The sequence below is a fragment of the Lissotriton helveticus genome, chromosome 5_1 (genome assembly GCF_964261635.1).
Source record: "Lissotriton helveticus chromosome 5_1, aLisHel1.1, whole genome shotgun sequence".
Classification (NCBI taxonomy): domain Eukaryota; kingdom Metazoa; phylum Chordata; class Amphibia; order Caudata; family Salamandridae; genus Lissotriton; species Lissotriton helveticus.
Window position 1 is genome coordinate 622,334,616 of NC_136065.1, and position 23,414 is coordinate 622,358,029.

Sequence of the window (23,414 nt, forward strand, 5' to 3'; positions counted from 1 at the left end):
GAGGCAACGACGGAGAGGTGAGTGTAACCTCTGTGATAATGGGGCTGAGTTAATCTGGAAGCCCATATTTATATCACTAATAGTTAATTACCGAGATTAGGTAGTTCTAGTACCTGTGGGTGAGCCTAGCTAGATACTGGCTGTCAGAACATTAGGCTAAGGATAAGATAATGATAGGGATTCCATACAAGGAGATAAGCCCAGTTTGTTTGCTTTTTCTTGATTTGGATTGCCTTTTTTGTCCCTAGAGCGTGGCCTCCCTTACTCTGAGTTTGGTCCAGGTGAGGTGAGGTAATTTCCCGTCGAGATGGGTGAGTAAGGAACTATCATGCTCCTCTTTCAAACTGTATTATATTGTTTTATTTCTGATGCACTTATACCATCTTGCACTTTTGTAGGTGATTTATACACCAGCTGACATGGAGGAATAAGAAAATATATCCTTTAAAGTTGTCACTGTTATTTCTTTTTTTGTTTATGAGTGTGGTTTGCACTAGCAGTAGCAAAAGTCCTTAAGAACAGAGGCCCTGATGAAAGCCAAGGGAGTATTTCCCCTGTTTGGCAGAAACATGTTGGCCCTTAAGCAGTCATTTGTTTATACTGCGGTTTTGCGCTGTTCTGGTTTTTAAATAGAAAGAGACTTACAGTTATTAAAGCTTCCTTACTGTGAGCCCTCTATTCTTTTTTAACTTCACTTTGCTAACACCTTTACCCTTTGCACTGCACTTTGTTCCATTTGGTGATCCCTCGCATGGTCAAACAAGCGATTGTGGGCTTGATCCCAGTCCTACCAGGCGGTCCTGGAAGTAGTCTCACTGACCTAGAGACACACCAGCCCGGCCCTGTGGATGACCAGATGAGAAAAATCAGATCACCAACAAGATTTTGATGGTAATCCATCTCTGGATCTTGGGTCTCACCTACTCTTGCTGGTGGTTACATGCGTTGGATTGTTAAACTTTATATCAAGACCATTCGGTTATTTAGCTAGAAATTTTACAGACCCTATACAGTGTATGGTCCCTGAAACACACTTGTTTCCTATCAGACACCCAGGCTTTTGTGTATTTATAGATTATATCTAACTTTAGCCACTGCCATACCTCTGGGGACTGTGGACTCTGTGCACACTGTACCTTACTTTGGTCCAGTATATACAGAGCCACCTTCTTACACCGCCTCATCCCTCAGCACAATTACAAATGGGTAGCTCATCTCCCATAGCTTATCAGGGGACTCAACCCTTATATTTACTAACTGAGCCATAGGCAAGGCACCTCTAGAACAAGGACTACCAACTCCCACCAACCCAGGCACACTTTTGTCAATATCACACTGTCAGAAAAGACTAATTAGGACCAAGTGTATACCCATATTAACACATCATGTATGAAAATGCTACTCTTCTCTGGCACTCAAACATTTCCATGCCTAAAACCTGCATTAATTTATATGATTTGTAGCTCTGTTCAGAACCTCACAAATGATGCAAAACTCTTTCTATATAGGTCACTGTGTATGCATAACACTCCAAACCACGTATGCAAATTACAATCTGCAACAAATCAGATATCAAAAATCACGAGGATGCCTTACAAGTGTAAGTGGCAAGGTATAAACATGTCAAGAAACAATAAGAGCACCAGACATTGCTGGCATATCGCTCCCCACTATTATCAGGACAACACTCTCCTCCAGGCTCAACTAGCACAATAATACACCCTTCTTGGCACTGGCATAATTGTCAGCGAGCACAGGTTTACCATATTTAGTACTGTTATTACCTACTCAGAAATGACCTGGAGCCCAGATGCAATATTTTGGTCACTTCGATAACTGCTGCAGTTCTAAATAATGTTTAAGAGCAGAAGCAACAAACTAAATTATTATGTGCTAATCCTTCGGTACTCCAATTTTACCCTCCTTGGGGACCCCAATATACACCTAGAATGTAAAAATGAACCAGGAGTTACAAACTTTCTAGACACACTGAACACCCGAGGTCTTGAACAGCTAGAATGCCCCCGCCTCATAGCGCTGGTCACACCCTGGATGGAATATGTTCCAATTACTACTCCCTCAAAATCAACTCCCCACTACCAATGGCCTGGACGGACCATTGCTTTATCCCATTTTGATAAATCACAAGTCCACCAACAACATACTGAATCATGCTAGAGGCCCTCCCACCATGGTCTGGAAATGGAACAAAATGTTAAGCGACCCTGATCTCAACACTATAGCTCTTGACCTCAGACCCAATTTGACAGGTGACCCAGCTAGGGAGTCACGACATTTTACCTCCTGGATGTCCCTACTCTAACACTCTAGCTCCCCTTCTGTCAACTTAAAAAGGAAAAACCTCATCATCCGAACCTACTCCCCTTGCTTCACACAAAAATTGATAGATGGACATCTCCAATGTAGACAGCTCAAGCGCCGATAGCCTTTATGCAGGTACCAACCAAACTGTCCTAAAAAAACTTCAGACCGTTCAACACTCAGCAGCCCGCCTGGTACTCAAGCTGCCATGCCGCTCCTCAGCGTCCAGAGCTTTAAAAGTGTTGCAGTGGTTACCCATACACAAAAGATGCTATTTAAGATACTCATCATCACTTTTAGAGCTTTCAGGGCCACTGGGCGTGTGTACCTAAGATCTAGATTCTTGCACTATATCACCACCATTTACTCTTAAATCTACCTCAGCTAATCTCTTAAAACCTGCCTGTTCCAAACTTAAAACTATAGGAGGTAGACCAGTAACCGTTCTGGGGGCAAAAGCATGGAATTCACTCCCCAGCCAACTTCGTCTCATCAAATCTGAAGCTTCTTTCAGGAAATCCCTAAAAACTAGGATTTTTGGAACCCCTGACTCTCTATGCTTCTCAATCATTTAACTCCTTTCAGTCTCCCCAAGGCAACTCGGACTACCCTGTACCTTTTTCACCTGTGTCTGCACAGCGCCAAGATATTCCTTGGGAGTGATAGTCGCGCTTTAAAAATTCCTGTTACAATACAATACAATTATGGATTTGGACAGAGGCCTGTGCTTTGCTAAAGTTGCCACTTTCTCTTTTACCTTCCCGTTTTGGTCTTGTGTAAGAAGAGACAAGAAAACCAAATAATCCTTGCTGGGTCAGAACAAGAAGGAAACCCTTTGGCTGATAATGAAAAAATTACAATTTAAGATGCACCAACTTTAGCTTTAACTTTTGACAATTAAACCTCACTGGAATTAGGACAACTTACCACCAGAAAACACAAGTTGACACATGAACAACGACATATACCTACTTCCACCACAGGCTTGAATGAAGAAGAGCTTTGGTTTCCCACGTAGAGTTGGACAGTGTTGCCCATCAAAGTACGTGACTACCCGTTCCACAGGAACTGGAGCACCATCTGTACCATAAACCCCTCCAGGAAGTTGAATATGGCGGGTCTGAAATAGTAAGAGGTGTAAAGAAGCACTAAGCACATAAGTTCTGTGATATAACACCAATGTATAAATATTACAGCTGTTTGCTATTTTAACTGCTCACGTGCCGACCTCACAAAACCAGTAGGACCTCAATGAAACACTTTGAAAGTATAGTAGTTGACCAATCAACATTGATCTCACAGAAAGGAGAACTTTGGGTAGCTTCCCGTGCACGGAATAAGCCCATGCTTCAGCTGTTTCCCCACACGCAATCCAGTACTCTGCAGCAGTTTGGGGCTTGATCCCATCAGAATCTAAATACGGTGCATTTTGCTTTCACTGTGTACCATAATCCACAAGGGAATACGCTGTCTAAGCTGGGTTCAAATGACCTCAGGTGGGGTTGTCTCCCAGTGTCACTTTTAGGTTAAATGGAAACCAGTATCTCACCTCATTATGTCTGGATTCAGAGGCCAGGATAGTAATTACAGCTAAGAATACTCTATTCCCTGATGGCCTGGGTGGGAAGTAGAAACCAACAACAGAACAGCGGATTTCCTGCCAAAGCTAAATGAATATAAACAGGTTCATACATAGTCACATGGCCCATGGGGACATTGTCATCTTCTATAAGTTAGCATGAGCATGCTGCAGACTGTCCGCTGCTTTGCACACTTTACTACACAAGTTTGTTTTGCAAATGCCTCTTTTGCCGTTTTCACGTAAGAACCTTCCTCTGTGTTCACACTCTGCAGGTTCCTGGGATTTACTCTGAACATAGTGAGCAAGGCGTATCAACAATGCCCCTTGTTATTCTGTTCTGGTCATGCCCTAGCACCTAGACAAAACATACTGATACAGCTCTACCGTCTAGAGACTGAGGTACGGGGCCTGCAGACAACACCCAGAGATCTAATATTTAATCATTCTGCTTCTATACAACGGGAGGAGATTAGGTTAGACTGTCTTTTCATAATAACAGCTCCTTTCATGATTTACGGACTACTTGCCATGCCGACCGTATTTGTGCTATGCATTTTCCTGCTTATTGTGGCACATATACTGCATATTAGAGATTGTCAGGTAAAATAAATATTTTGAACTTGTTCGTGTCTATGTCAAATACTATTGTGGACAAGTACAAGAGTGTGAGCGAAAGGGTGTCTTGCAACCGCGATTCCTGTGAGAGTCGGAAGTGTTGTGTTCTGGGGTATCTAATAACTTGTTTCTCTGTGAGTGAGTAGGAGAGCAAGTGAGACACTATAGCTAGTCGGTCCTGGGCTCATGGATACTAAGGTGGTAGGATGACTCAGTCACTAAGGTCCCATAATCCTACGCATAGTTCTGTGTTTTTGCAGAATCCCTGCAACATCATGAACACACAGCACCACACGGGTATTAGCGATTTAGTTTAGAGACAGTGTGTAAGGGTCCTGTCCCTTTAGTCCAGATGCTGTTCAACTGATAAACTCAGGGTGTTCCAACAGATTCACAGCTAGATGCACTAATGGCAGTATCCTCAATAAACCCTGGAGAACTTGTTTTCCCCACATATTAAATTAGTCCTACAAGGCTCACTTTGCCTGTTTACTGATTATTCCAAAGTGAGCTGGCTTGGTCGCAAATCACAAATGACTTGGAATATGGCATGGTAAAACCGATTATATTATTACAATTAGTGTTAGCTACACCCACCTCTGTGCAGAGTCATTCTGAGTTCTGCAGATGACACAGGAAATAAAAAGAAGGAAAACGTGTTTCCCTACAGATCCCAATATGTTATTTCATGTATACAGATGGAATATCACCCAAACATTACTGGATGTTGCCAGCCTCTCTCAGCTAATTGTGGGAAATGTTGTTCCTATCATGTAATAAGGCAACTTGGCACAAGCGGTTTCTCCTTCACAAATTGCACCATCTAGAGACAGAAACTCTGGATAACCAATTCAATTGATTACTCAGTCTCAGACCACCAAACCATATTGTCCAATGCTGGCAAGAGCTACTGATCTGGACAGCAGGGTTAAATCAACCATAGTTAGACAATTCCTGTGTTTCTTCATTTGATTGAAGATGCGATTAAAGATATAGAAGTTGTAAGAAAGCGGATTAATATGTGGCATGGTTGTGAGACCTGACCAATTAATTAGGTCCGGTTAGGTTTCTTTAATAAAACCCTCATCTCAGTCATAGGTAGCTGCGAGACAGAGCAGTCAGGCATAATCAAAGGAACAAGTGTAAACCATTTAGAGGTACCAAGACTATCAATAATTAAGAAATAGGACACAATAAAAATCCGACCCCAATTTATAACAAGCAATGCAACAGGTCTCGCAATTGCGAGAAATTGAGCTATTGGGATTGTAAATGGCAAAGCCTTTTATAATATTAAAAGGCATTGTCATTTACAATTCCAATAGGTCAAACTTTGGCAAAAGCAAGACCTATTGTATTGCAGAGCGTGGTGTTCATAAAGTAGGCGCCACGCTCCGCTTGCAAGTTTATAAAAAACATAAAAGGTGAAAGAACACGTGGTGTCCCAGAAGCAGACGCTGCGTTCTCAATCTATTCTTGATGCACTGGCAAGATATTTTAGCAGCTCTGCGTTTAAATCTGTAAGTATCATCCAGTTCTTCTTTTACGACCTATTCCTTCGAGTCATACATATTTCATTTGTGCTATACTGTGCAGTAAGCAGTGAGCAAAGTGCATTAGAGAAAGTATAGTAACTGTAACGTTGTGCGCAGTTGGGCCAGGGTAAGTGAGCACCAGTGCTTAGTTTGAGCCGGTGGTTTCCGGTGCTCGTCAAAGTGCACTTAATTGTCAACACCGCGCTTGCGACAGTCTGCCACAAGGTGGCGCTGTCTGGAGAGGACCACAACAACAGGTAATTATTAATTCAATATACATTAAAAAGGACTATTACCTGCCACCCAAGCCATTCTTACAGCTTAGGAAACCTGAAATAGTCTAAATTGTCACACTTTTAGGAGTGTGATGGTTAGTAGTAGTTGTGTTGTTACTATCATTTGCAGTGGAGATGGGGCAACGGGTGGAGCAGGCTGTAGTGGAATACAAATTAGGCACTAGTGAGCATAAGGGCGGGGTTAAAAGGTGAGGCTAAAAAAACGAATTTTCTGTAATATTTTTCAGTCTTTCGCCTTCATTTTACTACGCATATAATAACACATAACTTCAATGAATTATAAAGCAAGTTAAATGATCTGTGGGGAAATACACTACCAGATATTATAAAACCTCTATTAGTTAATGCACTGCCACCAGAAAAGGCACAGAATTGAATCCTGATTAGTGCAGTGGAGAATAGTGTCTTGTGTTTAGTGCTACAACGTCCGTCTGGTCTGTGACAGAAATAACTGTGAAAATGCGAGTTATTTTAAATTTGCATTTTTCACAATATAAGATAGACTGCTATAAAATGCACAAATAGGTTTAAGAAAAAAAAGTGCTTTCAATATATAGATTTTAGTAACACCCACACTGTACATAATGCAAAGTTTTTTAACTGCTTTTTAAAAGCACAGACTTCACACCTCAGCTTGTCGCTCCCTCAAAAATGACACTCAAAAACTACACGTGTGTCATCACGACGTGATTCCATCAGTTGAAGCTAATGCCGGCTTTCCAGCACCCTTTAGATTTGCAGATTGACAAGTTGCGCACATTTGCATTTCATTCAGGCAAGGAGCCACCCTGGCAAGTTGGGCTGTTTAGCACCTCCCTTTGCTTCACAATAGAGGAGACTCCATGCCTTACACTAAGCTGAAGAATTTCAACTGTAGGAATGAATTTACCGTCCCGGGAAAGTCGCCTTTTCACACAAAGTAGGAGAACTGTTTTTCAAAAATTAAGAAAGTATAGGCATGTTGTGCCCCTTCCTTGAAGCAATTCCTCACGTCCAAGTCACAAGAGCCATTAAACTGTAGTGGTGCACACTGGTCACTGCAGACAAGTAGATACTTTAACAGGTTTTGAGACTCCAAAGTACTGTATGTTAAATGCTGCCAACACAAATGAATCCAAGAGAGGCAGAAAAGACAAACTGAAAAGCTGCCACACGATTAAACGAAACAGAGTACCTTTGTTCAAAAATTGTGATGCACGAAAAGGAGTTGTGCACAATATCGTCAAATAGAACTAGCCACTGGAGAGACTTTGTATCGAAAAACCAACCGATGATGATTGGGCTGTGGCGGCTTGAAAACACAGCGAAATACAAATAAAGTTTGCAATAGACCTAGACTTGAAGAGATAATTTTTTTTTAAAATGCAACACACGTGCAATAAATGTGTCGTAATAGTGCTGTCAAGCTTTCAGAGAGAGTTGCACCAACCCCAAGATGGCTGAATGCATTGGTTACGCTCGCTGAGTGGCTCAAAGCGCGTTCAAGGAGTAACACAAATGACATCACCTTCAAGGCTGCACGTCATCACAGGAGATCCGTTAGCTGCTCCGTGCGATTCCTGGGTTGAGGTAAGCGGTGTGCGCATTAAGCGGCTCGAGCTGCTGCTTTAAAATGCACACTGACTTTATAACTGTCCAGCAATCATGGTCTTGCAAGTGAATAAAAAAAATTAAACTCACCACAAAGTCTGACCACGGCTGATGAGCACCTCCATTCGCCGGCACCAAGACCACTTTGAGTACTTTGACAAATGTGCTTAGAATATTACACACGCGAAAAGCAAATGCCCTTGAGAAAAAAAAAAAAAAGAAAGTCCAGTACCCAGTGTCTTCCCACACAAGATTGCCACAGCACAACCCTAACAGTAAATCCCATCACCGCACTGATGAAGCACTGGCATACATACTACTAGATAATATTGAAACGCCATTCGTGAGGCAAGCTGTTTTGTGTTTTTTTGGAGTCAGATGCAGCACACAACTCTTGTTACTCCAAAGTCCAAATTATGTGATGTTGATGAGCACAGCACGTCTGGGCTGGGGCTGTCCGGTGTAAATGACACTGGTAGGGCTGCGAGGCGTGCTGTGCTGCTCTGGTTTCTTTTGCTTCATTTGTAGATTCTTTAGTTTCAACACTTCCTCCTTGAAGTCTACTGAAGCTGTCTGGGTGGTCTCTTGTGACCCAATACTTCTTAGATTATTTTCCATGTGATGTCTGCGCTTGTAATTGCTGTCGCTTTTTTCCAACATGAAGACCTCCTGTAAACTTCATCTGTAGCTTCCATATGACCATTGAATTGAATTGAAAGAATATTTGTATAGCGCCATACTACCCGGAGGCCTCGTAGCGCTTCAACCATTGTAGAGCGTGAGATTGTCTCCAGTTCATTGCCAAAATATAGTGGTATTGACCCATGCGTAGAGGTGACAAAGTAGACGTAGCCAGGTAGTGTCATGGAAGGATGTTTTTTAAGTCCAGGAGATCTGTGGTAACACCACCAGGAGCATCCTGCTAGCTGCTCAGCCCATCATCCAACTGTCAACAAACACAGCCAGGCACCCAAGCATGCCACACATGTCCATCACACCAACATTCCATACAGAACACTCACAGTGGCTGAGCAGCTAGGAACTAGGTAAAAGGGAACATTATGAATATGACATGAAGATACTACAAAAACCTTTATCTGTGTTGCATTCTTTGAATGCCTTTGCCTGGATGAAGAAGAAATCACCCCCAGAGCAGATTTGTGGCAGGCTGTTTCCTTCCACAGCACTCAAGAAAGTATACAGAGAGCTGCCTGTAGTGACTTGCTCATCGGCTTTATTACTCTAACATGTGCCTTGTTTTCACAAGTTTAATGTTTAAAGCTCATTGCAATTTTAAAGTTAACACACATAGTGTTATCCCTTCAATGACGTATCAACCATATTTTCATTGGTCAGCACCATTGGTTGTACCAGTGCCACAATAACAGATTGGTGTCAAAAATATTTGAATATGTCTGTCATAAAAAAACGTCGACCATATTCACATTTGTCAGCAGTAATTTGCGTGGGGCTGGATCTTACCACAATACTGGTTCATATAGTGTAACTGTATCTTACACTGATGCCAGTGATATTTAAACCAACTACGTTTTGTGACATTTAAAAAAAGATTACAATTCGCACAACAATAAAAAATTATTTGGGTTGAAAGTTGAAATATTGCTGGGAAAAATATCATAGTGCCATAGGCATACAAAAAGCTTGGCTGCGGAAAAGCAGATTTGAGTCCCGGCGTGGGCTTAACATCCCGTGAATCTGAGCAAACTCACAGCAGTCCAATACCTCCGACAGCATGCTGCCATTATAGAAGGAGGCCATGCCTTTCAGCATACACAGCCAATGATAGGTACAGAAAATGAAAAGCGGGATGCCTACTTAAAAAAAAGTGAAGCAAAAGTAACTAGCGGCCGCCATTGCCAAAGTTCAGTTTTTTTTTGCTCCCTTTCTATTAAGCAGCCAATAGCGGCCGCTTGTTTGTATTTGCAGTTCTCCATGCAAGTGCTTTCACTTTATAATGCGAGTGCTGTGAGGGAGGGAAGCTGTTCTTAAAGTGAAAGCGCTTATGGCGCACTGCAAGTGCAAACAAGAGGCTGCCATTGCCAAAGCCAGTGTTCAGCTGTTTTGCGCTCATGTTGTTTGACGGACGCTCGTTTGTATTTGCAGGCCCCAATGCGGAGTCACATTGAGAATAGCTGCCGCTCCACGCAGCACACTCGGGACGGGACGCGAGTGCTGTATTATGAGGGGCAGCTGTTGTTAAAGTAAATGCATGCATAGCGCGATGTAGATATATACAAGTGGCTGCCATTGCCGAAGCCAGCATCTCGTGAGTGCTGTGTGCTGCACTTTAAATAAGTGGCAGATGTAGTGCGGTTAGCACTCTAGTGGACGCACGCACGCATCCATGCATCCGCAGGCCAGGCGTGGCCTGCGGGGATCAATAAAAGGAAGGCGTGTGCTCGGACACGTCACTTCCGACTGGGACGAGTGTGTGGCTCACTGGCTGGCGCTGCGCGTCCCAACCCCTGCGCAAGCGGCCACCTGTGCCTGGCAAGGCCCACACACCCCCACACAACATTGGCGACGAAGGGAGGGGGCCCAACCCTCGCCCGTACGCCGTGCCCTGAGCGGAGCAGTCTGCTCACCCCCGCGGTGCATACCGCGTGTATCCTGGCGCACTGTCCTGTGTCCCGGGAGCCGGCGTGCTATTTCCTGCATGCCCTTTGCCTGCTACGGGGCGCCGATCATCCGCCCTCGCTGCCCTGCCCTGGGGGAAGTGCCCTGCGAGGGTGCCTGCAGCCTGCACCGGCGACCGCCGCTGAAGCTGAGCGGAGCGGTCCGACGAGGCACACGTGGTGCCGACTACCACGCATCTCGCGTGGTACGCGAGGACGCCGCCCTGGGCCTTTTCCCACGCATTTGGGGTGAGAAAACGACGGGAATCGCCAGAAGAAGGGCTATCCACTACCCTGCCTTGCTCCTACTGCACAAGTGGGCCTACTGCTGCCTGGTGCTGCCCCTGCTGTCGGTGCCTGCCTGATTGGAAGTCCCTAGTGCCACAGTAACCACCCCTCACCCACGGACCACGTGGCACACGACTCTGGACGGCAAGTGGAGAGACACCCTGCCAAGGTACTTTCTTGCTGCAAACTGTGGGAGAGCTGGGGTGATTTGGAACTCTACTGTAATAACCCCTGTGCACCGCCACCATGGGGGATGGAGACGCTGTGGTCCCCATCATCAACATCCCATTCCAGCATGCTGCTGCCGGGGTGCTGCCGCCATTCAGTGAGGCGAGTGATCCGCCTACTGCCTCGCCCCGCTGGAAAATCTGGCTAGAAAGGCTCGAGAACTACTTTGTAGTCACAAGGGAGACGGATGACGCGGTGAAACGATCGCTGCTTCTCCACTACGCTGGGGACGAGGTCTTCAGGCTCTTCAAACACCTACCTATCCCGACGGGGGCGACCACGTATGCTGACGCTGTCACCGCCCTGAACAACCACTTTGACCCTCAACTAAATGTAGACTTCGAGGTCTTCAAGCTAGGGCAAGCCCGCCAGCGTGAGGGTGAGTCCATGGACCAATTCTACACCCGAGTCCGGGAGCTGGCTAGCTCCACGGACGAAGACCAGCCAAAGGCCATACGACGCCAGCTAATACAAGGGTGCCGAGATAAGACTTTGAGGGGCCACATCTTGAGAAAACCAGGAATATCGCTGGAAAACATCCTCATTCTGGCTAGATCACACGAACTCTCTGATGCCAGGGCAACAGCCATGGAGCAGGCTCTACACAAAACTCCCGCCAAAACAGAAACCGTCAAGGCTGAGCGTGCTGACGCAGTACGCCCACGACCACGTGGCCAAGGGAAAAAGGGATTCCGAAGAGACGCACCGCAAAGCCGCTGCGGATACTGCGGACATGAACCACATGCAGCTAAAGACTGCCCAGCCCAAGGGCAAACCTGCGGGAACTGCGGAATTCCCAACCACTTTGCGTCAGTCTGCCGCCGGAAGAGCCAACCCCGGAATGCCAAGAAGTCATGGACACCTACCAAAGCTGTCCGCCAACTATCACTCACCGATCCACCCCCAGAGAGAACGGACAAGTTCCTGCCAACGACCTATGATGAGTCGGATTCGGAAGACGAAGAGGTGTATGTAATCTCTTTTGCCAGAGAACTCAAACTCAGACGTCGACCACAGCCAACGTGTATTGTACAGGTGGGAGAGACCGAGGTAAAAGCAGTCATTGACACGGGCGCCACCGTCAATGTCATGGGACTGCAAGAATTTAACAAGCTACGCCCTCGTCCGGAGGTCCTGCGCTCCAAGACCAGAATATTCGCCTACGGAGCAGACACTCCCCTCCCTCTGAAGGGAAAAATCGTAACACCCATACGAGCTGACGAGAATGAAGTGACCGCAACGATACACATCATCGACCGGGAGGCCGACACATTGCTGAGCAGCCACACGGCGGAGGACTTGAAGTTGATCGCCTTCGCTAACCGCATCCGGAACCACCAGGTGGAGGAACTACTGGAGCGCTTCCCTGAACTGTTCAAGGGCCTGGGGTGCATCAAATGTGATCCGATAAAGCTCCACATCGACAAGTCCGTCATCCCTACAGCCCTACGCCATCGGCGAATACCATTCCACCTGCGGCCGCTAGTGGAAAAAGAACTCGAAAAACTAGAAAATATGGGGGTCATCGAGAAGGTAACGGGACCCACCCCCTGGGTCTCCCCCATGGTCATAGTCGAAAAACCCAAGCAACCGGGCGAGATCCGACTATGCATCGATATGAGGCTACCGAATACCGCAATCAGAAGGGAGAGGCACTTAACACCCACGATGGATGACATCATAGCTGATGTGAATGGATCGAGATGGTTCTCGAAAATCGACCTCAATGCGGGCTACCACCAACTGCCCCTCGCTGAAGAAAGTCGCTTCATCACAACATTCAGCACCCACCTTGGCCTCCGGCGGTACAAACGTCTCAACTTCGGTATATCTTCGGCAGCGGAGGTGTTCCAGAACACCATCAGGGAGCTACTGTCAGGACTGCCGGGGGTGATCAATGTAAGCGACGACATCCTCATCCATTCCGCCACTGCATCCGAACACTATAAACAGCTGCGAGATGTGTTAAAAAGACTAAGTGCGCATGGAGCAACTCTCCATAAAGAAAAATGTCAATTTTTCCAATCATCGATCGAATTCTTTGGTTACGTGTTCAACCAGGAAGGGGTCCAAATTGATCCAAGGAAGTCAAAATCTATCAAAGACGCCTCAGCACCGAAATCTCCAACGGAGGTGAGGAGCTTCCTCGGGATGGCCACGTACTGTGGTCGCTTCATACCGGGACTGGCAACCCGCAGCGAGCCCCTCCGAGCTCTAACGAAGACGGATGCTACCTGGACGTGGGGCCCAAAGGAGCACGATGCCTTTCAGAGCATAAAAGACGCACTCCTTGAAAACGCAACACTCTCGTACTTTGACCCGGCCAAGCGGACCGAGGTCATCGTGGACGCAAGCCCAGTGGGCCTAGGAGCCGTCCTGACACAAGAACATGAACCAGGGAAATGGACGGCTCTGGCGTTTGCCAGCAAGGCGCTAACCCCGACCGAGACCAGATACGCACAGATAGAGCGAGAGGCCCTAGCCATCAAGTGGGCCTGCAGCCACTTTCACCTCTATCTACAGGGACAATCGTTTGTGATGGTCACAGATCATCAACCCTTAGTGCCGCTCTTCAAGGGCACTGCTCCCCATCCGCCGCCACGCATTGAGAGGTGGGTGATCCAGCTGCAAACATAAGACATGGAAGTAGTATACAGACCGGGAGCCAAAAACCCAGCCGACTACCTATCGCGCCACCCAATACCCCAAGAGCCAGCAGCTGCTGATGAAGAGTGTGAAGAATATGTCCAGTGGGTAGCACTCACTTCCTGCCCCCAATGCATGACCATCGATGAGATCAAGGAGGCGACAGTGGACGATAATCCATACATGAGGTCACTGCAGGCAGTACAAGAAGGATCCTGGACCGACTATTTACACCCCCCCAACACTTGGACAGCATCGGATAAAGAAGCCCTCACGAAGTTTTGGCACATCCGTCACGAGCTCAGCGCCACGGAAGAGGGTGTACTGTTGAGAGGGACACGCCTAGTGATACCAAAACGCCTCAGACACCGAGCTACCCAGCTCGCACATGGGGGCCACCAGGGTGCTACGAAAATGAAGGCGCGCATGCGGGAGAAGGTGTGGTTCCCCGAACTGGAAAACACGGTGGAAGAGTATGTCAAGAATTGCATGTCCTGCCAGCTGACCAGCGATCCTGAAAGGCCGGTCCCCATAATCACTGAAGAAGCATGCACGACCCCGTGGTCAAAGGTCAGCGTCGACTTTGGAAGTTTCCCTGGAGAGGGCCACACCCTGGTAGTCATTGACTCGTACTCCAAATACCCCATTGTGGAAAGAGTGCCATCCACGGCATTTACACATGTGGGGCCAGCGTTAGAAAAAATGTTCTCCCTGTTTGGACTGCCTGGCGAGATCAAAAGTGACAATGGGCCACCATTCCAGGGAACGGAGTTTGCCACGTTCTTGAAAACCAGAGGCATCGCTCACCGGCGCATCACTCCCCAGTGGCCACAAGCTAATGGAGAGGCAGAAAGATTCATGCGGACTCTCAACAAAATGTTCAGGATTGCAGTGGTAGAGGAAGCCGACCCGGAGCAAAGACTGCATGAGTTCTTGAGAGAATATCGAGGAACGCCCCACTGCACTACTCGGAAAAGCCCATGGTCCTTAATGTTTCAAGGTCAACGCAGAGACCTCCTCCCCACTTCCCCAGTACCGATACTGGTGAGGGACGACATGAGGGAGGTTCAAGAACGCCGGCGCAGGAACAACATGCGAGCGAGCCGCCGGCGCAGAGCGACACCAAAACAACTACACCGAGGAGATCAAGTTGTCATCAGAAACAGACGCCCAGGAGGGAAATTTCAAACATACTATGAACCAGGCCCGTGGACTGTAACCAACACGAAGGGGACTATGGTGACTGCCAGCAGGGAGGGAGAAGAAGTCTCGAGGAACACCTCATGGTTTAAGACGGTCCCTCTTAGCTCAAGCATGGACACCGAAGACACAGATGGAACCAACGAGCCACCACGGGCAGTGGCACAAGAAGAAGAGGGCAGCTCAGTACGAGTCACCCGAGAGCCAGAGCCAGAGCCGGGGGCGGGAGCATCAATCTTGGGCACCCCCACCCGGAATCCATCACGGGGGGGAGAACGAGGGCAAGGCCGCACCCCTCGATACAGTCTGAGGCCCAATCCCCGCCCAAGTCAAAGACTCAACGACTACGCCTGCCAGCTGAGACCCTGAAGCCGTCATCAAGAGGGACACGCAAGTACAGAGTGCCTGATTTCATTCAGTGTGACATTGTGAACAGTTTGGTTTGAGCATTTTCGAATTTTTGTATAGTTGGATAGAGATGTAGTGCGGTTAGCACTCTAGTGGACGCACGCACGCATCCATGCATCCGCAGGCCAGGCGTGGCCTGCGGGGATCAATAAAAGGAAGGCGTGTGCTCGGACACGTCACTTCCGACTGGGACGAGTGTGTGGCTCACTGGCTGGCGCTGCGCGTCCCAACCCCTGCGCAAGCGGCCACCTGTGCCTGGCAAGGCCCACACACCCCCACACAACAGCAACCATTATTAAAGTGAAAGCACACTTGCGGCATTGCAATGTGCTCGGTCCTGTTTGCTTCGGCAAGGCATGAATTAAATAGTGCTTCCTACGTCTAATGAAAGCTAGGTTATAAGGACACAAGTAAGAGGGGCTGTCCTTATGAGAGGTAACAACTGAAGACAGGGCGGTACTAAGGAGGGACTAATAAACCTATTAACAAATCAAAAGCCAACATTTATATAGGACAGTCACAACAGCTAATTAAAAAATATGAGGAGAGTGTGTGAAGCTTCAAATCCATACCTCAATACAGCATGTCTCGAAGAGACAGTGCAACCTTTGCCTAGGCGAGACCTAAAAATGTAGTATTTTTTATCTTTAAATAGGCACTAAAATCACAAAAATCTATTGAGGTAAACTGGAGATATTATTTTTCAAAGGTAAGTAAATTCTATAATATGCAATAAATTATGTGCTTGGCTGGTATCGAGCCAATGTGCCAGAACTACCACCAATCTTCTCCTGGATGGGCCACACCGAGTTGGAAGCAAGTCGCGGGAACCACTTAGGTCATGGTAGACAGTTGTCTGCCGGCTCTAGCAGTCTCAGTGTCCTCAGTGCACTTTTATCTTTTACCATGGTCCAACCAAGAAGTAGACATGAGGCCAAGGATACAGGATGCTCAGGAAACTGAAGAGATGCAGCGAGTGTCCTTGAGGCCACTCTGCTATACATGAGCTGCAGGGGTCGTCTCCGGCAGAAGCAGCAGGGAAGTCCAATGCAGGTCCAGTCGGCATTGGTCAATTTGTCTCTTGGTTGAATCAGCCTCAACAAATGCTTTCAGTTAAGCAAATCTTTTGTTTCTAGGGACCAGAGTCCACTTCGACTCTAGCTATGGGTCGCATGGACTTGGAGACACCTCAGGACTCGGTCTTCCAGCAGGCACTTCAGCGTCCAGTGGCATTCTGCATTCCTGGGCAGCTGGGCTCGAGGGGTGCTGGTTGCATCAGTTTTTGGTGGTCCTGAAGCTTAATGAGACAAGTCAACTAGCCCTTGGAGTCACTTCTTCAGTCCTGGCACAAGGGAAGCTCTTTTCCACGAGTGGACACAGCAGGAACAGTCTTCTTCTGGGTTCCTCAGGTGCCATAGGTGCAGTCTAATCTTTGGGGCTTCCACTCTGCTGGGTCCAGGGAGCAGCAGGGCAGTCCTTCTTCAGTATTCTTTCCAGTCAAGTACTGATCTGAGGACTGTGTGGCTGTGGTGCTGCTTTTAAGTCATCTTCGCATTTGTGGGAGGGGGCACCTCACTTGTCAATGGGGAAATAGTTCCCAAGAGGCATCCATTCCCACTTTACACCACTTTCGGGGGGCTTGGCCACCAAACAATCCATGGGTACTCTTTGTTACCAAAGCAAGATGGCACAAGCCTTCTTCCCCTTTGAGAAGCTGTAGGCACGCCACTAAGGCATAATCATCATATTAAACAACTCGTTCTTCAAACCGAGTTCTGCAACAGATTTTCACCTTATGGAGGAGATGCAAGCCAGTCTTCCTGAACAAAGGAGTGGCCCTAGTGAGGTGTGACTTGCATTTGCTTCACTGAGGCAGTAGCCGCTTTGAGGCTCTTATCTGTGGCCACTGCCTGGTAGTCATCATTCTAGAGGAGGTCATACATCAATGGTTTCTCTTTGTTCTCTGTTAATGGCAACTCTTTACACTTCCTAGCAGAGGGGCAGCCTGTTATTTGGGGTGCCAATATGCTGAAGGGCTATCAGAGGTTTGAGCAACAAAGTGGGGACTTTCTAAAGTCACCTTCTAATTAAAAGTTACCTTAAATCCGATTATAGCAAGAGTCCGTTATAAAAATCATTAAATTAATACCTTGGAGTAATATCGCTGGTGGTCCCAATGGAAACTAGCACTTAGCACAGTACAGTGGATAGTGTAACTCCATGTTAGCCAAATGGACTACCAGCCTTACTATAGTGAAAATGGCAGTTTCAAATTTGCACTGTCACGATCTGTAAAGTTAATATTCGACATAACCTTCTTTTTAATAGAAGCCACCCTTCTGTTTGGTTAAAAAGGCCTGCCTTAAGGGTGACTTACAGGCACAAAAAGGGAGGGGCTTGGGCATGGCAAGGGAGGATCTTTTGCCATGTTGAGTTTGCTACTTTAAAAGCTGCCTGACTAGGCTGCAATGACATTCTTGGAGACATGTTTTCACTTTGTCACTGCAGTGGTGGAACAACACGAGCAGCACTCCACTGGTGACATTTAACTTACTAGCCCAGGATAAACTTTGTACCATATACTAGGGACTTGGAGGCAAATTAAATATGCCAATCGGGGATTAGACAATCGTATATACAGTTTTGGAAGGAACAGAGCAAATGAACTGGGGCATGGGTAGCTGGACTCCGGGCACTACAGAGTTGAAAAACAAGCAGCATCAGTCGAAATTTGGTAGGGGGGTGTGATCATACAAAAACAGGTAATTTCCTACAAAAGGGGTTCCACTTTTCCACTGATAAAGAGCATTCATGTTTCGAGCCATTCTAATAATAAAATAGTCTGTCTACCGAACAAGGGTTACTTCCCATCTTGTAAAGATTGGATTGCGAAAAAGACGAATGCCATAGATGGGTTTTTCCCTCCTATTTCCATCAATTTTCTTGGTGGATGCTTCCCTTATAGCAATTTCCCAAAAAATAAATATTCAGTACTGCTCCCCTAATTCTGCAATGCTTATCAGGTATCAGCCTAGCACACAGGTGTCCAACATTAGCTGACGTAGGACAGAGCCATACCAGATATTTGGAATATTGCTAAAATAAAGCAACACATGATGAATCTAACTGAAAATGTTTCACTTACTTCATGGTGATCCAGAAATCCTGGCAATGATTTAACCTCATGAACCAACAATGAAATCACTGGCCCCAGGTGCGAAATCATGCAATCTAATTATATATGGTGCAAAGGGTTTCGATCCTGATATTTAACATTTGTAAGGTGCAATTCGCAGCTTAAAGCAAGGGGGATCAGGCACTGTCTGGGGACATTATGATCAAGATTGGTGGTGTGGGCAATAGATAATTCCAAACTTTCCTAACAGGATACAATGACTGGTTTTTCTTGAAACATTTGCTTATTTCTGGTGCAGTAGGGCTCCAGGCTAACTCTCACATGAATACAACTCCCCCAATCCATCAAATAACGTTCAGCATAGTGTAAGGTTATTGATGGGCAAATGACAGACTTTATTTCACACTGGACTGTTTAGTCGACCAGTTCTTTGAATGCTCAAATCAACAACATCAGCAATCCTGGCAAATGTATAAAAGGGTGCAGGTTATTACATAACCTCACTGAAAGGGAGACCGTACTTGGAGTCCATGTAAGGTTAAGCACTAAAGCCGCTTCTCAATTCTTTTAAGACACAGTAATTGATTTGGAAATATGGCTATGCAAGGATTAAACTCTGCAAGAACATCTACATACAGCTACACGTCCAGAGAAAAATCTGTCGACTGGTTTGGCATTACTTAGGGCTTAAGCATGTGTTCTATGGTCAACTCATAACTATACAACAATGCAAGTCTGCTTCCAGGCCTCTCAGAGACGCCTATATCACATATATCTCACCTCTGTGGTAGTAATAGACCTTAAAAAATAACAGGGCACTACAACTGTCTGGTAGTCACTCAGTGAGGAAAGTCAAAGCTCTGCTGTATAATCTTACATTGCTTTTAAGTTTATGAAGACTCATACATGCGCTACAAAAGACTCATACATGCGCAACAAATTCACCCTCACTGTAACTAGAACCCTTTAAACCCTTCCTATGCGAGCAAAAGACAATTTCATACTCCGAAACCTGTCCTCGGAAACACACCTCTCGCTAGCTCTCTCAAATCTGCCAGCTTCTCAAAACTTCTGCAATTTAAATGGAGATGCTCTCTCCTCTTCGGTATGTGTCTCCTCAGTTTGCCATCAATGCTGTGAGATAGTATCGACTATGAACCTTTGTTATGTAAATCTAGCAATGTAAAAGCCAGGTTACATATCTTTAAAACAGCGTTTCCCCTCTGCTTGAAAAGATAATAGAGGAAAGTTCAGACTTGTATAAATTCACAGATTATGGATGATGTGCTTGGTAGCATAACATAGCTATGAAAAACTGGTCATTGTTCTAGTAATAGCAACCAGCCAATAAAGGTGGAGGATCAGTGTCTGACTTCTCTGAGATAAGAAGTGATTGAAGGCGGGCAAGTTACAAGTTATGGTTGAAATGTCTGAATTGAAAATGAGAATAAAATGATGTCAAGGGCGGGATATAAAAAGAGAAGGGAGGGAATATATTGGTGAAGAGATTTAGTCCAATGTCATTAAGTGTGAAGGTGGACAGTCTTACAGAAGCGAGGGATCACAAGACTAAAGTTTACAGGTTCCTGTATTGCTTGTGTAATCAAGTTGGATGTGGAAGAGGTAACCAAAGTCAGGTTGTTATTGGACTTCCTCCATCAAAGTTGTGAGTGCATTTTGATCTTGAAACTGCATCTGATGCTCGATGGTTGGGGATGGGAGGCTTCAAGGTGAAGCTGTTCAACAGTTGAAGGTGGAATTTAAATGTATCCAGCAAGGGATGAAGGATCTAATTCACTCTAAGAAAGGAAAAACTGCTTGGAGTCTTTGTCAGCTGCGCAAGAGAAACCAATGATTCTGTCGCCGAATGTTGGCGCTGCATCATCATCCCCATTTCAAATGCCAAACACAGAGTAAAGAAGTTTGGAAACACCAGCAGTGTAGGCAACGTCCAGTTCCTGGGATCACAGGAAAACTTCCTGGCGTCACTTAAATGCAAGTAATACGATCACCCATGAGCTCTCGTAAGATATATCAGGCGGGCTGTGAGAGCACTACAGTGTTTTCAGAATTGGCTTTTAAAACAAGTAACAATCACTCACTAAAATCACAGTAATGTACCTGAAACAAATGCGCAAAAAACGAAGTCATTTCAGGTGGGGGCGTAACAATTTTTTACTTTCACAAAAAAGAGTAACTTACAATTATTTTAGACAGCTTGTCATTATACGTATAGATTATTTATTTTCTAGCAGTTGGTGCAATCTATGGTGGTACCTTTATTGTATCTTCATATAATTAAGCAATGATGAACAGGCTGTCTTGTATAAACAATTCATACGATTCAAATACACAGCTGTTAGACAATACCTCAAGAAAATGTATTTTCCACGAATGTGGGAGTGGGGGACAGTGTGTGTGTGTGTACACAAATGAGCTATCTCAAACTTCCTACCTCACAGCCATGAGAAAGAATCACAACCACACAGCAATCCAGGTGACTGTGGTCTAATGCTGCCAACGTCTGTAGCTCCTTGTGGATTTCCTAAACAAGAAAATATAAGAATCCGATTGTAAAACAGACAAAAATAAAACATGGATACCACAAAGATAAGAAAGATTTTTAGATTTCTACCTTTCCAGTCAGATTTTCACGAATTAGAACTTCAAAATGAAAGGATGCAAACCGATTCCGTAATTTCTCACAGTCTATGTTAGACCCATTTCGCGGTGTGAGATTGGAGTGTTCTTGAAATGTTACATTATTTATTATCAAGCAGAACCCACAAGGATCCGCCTCAAGGATATAAACCTAGAAGAAAAGAGAAAAGAGGACAGTTAAACACAAGCAGGCTTCCAAAGGCAGACAACGACAGGCACCCTCTTCCACTTCACTACCCCAAAACAAGTACAGTTTACTGAAGGCCCAAAGAAGAAATTGGCAGGAAGAAATCAGACTCGGTTTAAATTCACACTGGCAGAAGAGGAGAACAGATTGATACAATCACACATGTCCATTGCCCAAGATAAAAGAAACAACCAGAAAGGACAGAGACAAACTGGTTTTTCAATCACGTTTCACATGTTAGCTATCCCTTTCCCAAAAGATCATCCCACACGAGAATAGGACTAGACAAGACTGAAAGAAAAACGTTCTCTACTCATCTTCTTGCAGCACCCAGCCTACATGTAGTAGAAATGAATTTGCAGCACCGCTCAACAACTTTTTACCACAGAATGTACGGTGAATAAACCCTCTGGGCTTCATGTTTTGCATGATCTCTCTGCACTTATATTGCTTTCTAATTCGCCAAAACATAAGGCACCTGGAGGCTGGTGACCTCAGGCTATTACAAAATAAATAAATTACAATGTAATGTTTCCAGACTGTTCCAATAGAATAGGCACACACAGCCCACAATCTGCATTGGCTACACTCTGACCCATTCTCAAATGAACTTAGTCAGCCCACTTACAGTAATGCAGGCAAATGGGCTGTAGTCAGTCCTTTACAGTTTAAAACTATACATTTGGGAAAGGAGATGGGTAGCTGGGGTGCACATTACAAAAAAAGATGTACATATACTGTATTTCAGGTTTTGTAAAGTTTTCACACAGTTGGTCAGGCTCTTCAGAGCTCTTCGTGGACAAGAATATTGAAGGGTACAGGTGTCTTTGGTTGGATTGTTTAAACCAGTAAGTAGCTATGGCACTCAAGGCAAAAACACGTTGTTTTCAATCCTTCTTAGAAGTGCATGACTGTGTCTTCAAGTTGGAAGTGAATGAGAGCTAGTTCTAGTGTGAAAAGGTAGCTATGTGGAGAGCATTAACTTTCAAACTGTCCTTCCTTCGTCAGGCACATGGCAATCAGTTTGAAGGAGATTGACCAAATACAAAAAATAAGCAGAGGTAGCCACATATGTGCCCATGCGGTTCTTGGTCGACACTGTTACAGGTGTGTTATGGTGTTCCTTCTTTAATCATAAGCCAGTGCAAGGGAAAGATGGTGTAGCCTGCTTTGTTTTCTCGAGTCTTCCAAAGAAGGATGCAGGAATACATGTATTGGTGGGATTTTGATACTCCATGCCCGATTTTACTACAGCAAGGATAAGGTGGACATGTGGGGCAAGGATGGGGAGGGTAGGGGGTGTCAAGCCAGCCATCACTGCCAAGCAGTAGTGCATTTCTTTTAAATACATAAATAATCTGTGGTGTGAAGACAAATTGCCAACAAAAAGAAAACACAGTTTGTGCACATGCTGCTAGGGTTGTAGAGATTTGGAGGACAAGAAGGATGCCATTTTAAAGTTATATCTACAGGAACTACCGTTAAGAAAGTGCCTTCTTTCTGCATGGTTGCCCCCACTTTTTGCTGGACTGCTGATGTGCTTTGACAGAGTGTGCCCTGGGCTCCTGCCAATCAGGTACCCAGGACCTATGTTCTTTTCATAAAAACTGCATGAAAACAAAACAAAATTGGCATCTCTGGCCACAGGTCAGACCCTGGTAAATCAAACCACAGGTACCCAGGGTACTGTGACCAGGGAAGACCTCTAAAGGGCTGCAGCACGTATTGTGCCACCCTTAGAGGCCCTGTACCTTTACATTCACACACTGCCTTTGCAGGCTGCATGTTTTGGTGCAGAGCAAAGTGATGAGTCGACATGCACACATCCCTGTGTGCCATGCCTACAACCCACTGCCCTGGCATAAATCAGTCACCCCTCTAGCTGGGTGCACTATACCAGTGGTGAGGGTACAGGTGCATGAGCCCTGTACCCCTACAGTATTCACAGTACATTCTTAGACATTGCAAGTGCAGTGCTGCCATTAGGACTACATGGTGCTGGGAGGTATCAAACTTCTCAGCACATTAAACCCATACTGATGCCAGTGTGGAATTTAATGAAAAATGCACACAGAGGGCATCTT

General features: G+C 45.7%; 1 protein-coding gene across 2 annotated transcripts in view; it reads right to left on the reverse strand.

Annotated features, from left to right (window-relative positions):
* Positions 1-23,414, reverse strand: part of CASP9 (caspase 9) — a 148,296-nt gene that overhangs the window by 67,658 nt on the left and 57,224 nt on the right. For both annotated transcript variants that reach the window (XM_078642996.1, XM_078642997.1), the window contains exons 5-7: positions 21,118-21,294; positions 20,938-21,027; positions 3,295-3,442 (exon numbers count right to left, since the gene is read on the reverse strand). In XM_078642996.1, the coding sequence (XP_078499122.1) occupies positions 3,295-3,442; positions 20,938-21,027; positions 21,118-21,294 (415 nt within the window). The remainder of the gene's footprint in view (positions 1-3,294; positions 3,443-20,937; positions 21,028-21,117; positions 21,295-23,414) is intronic.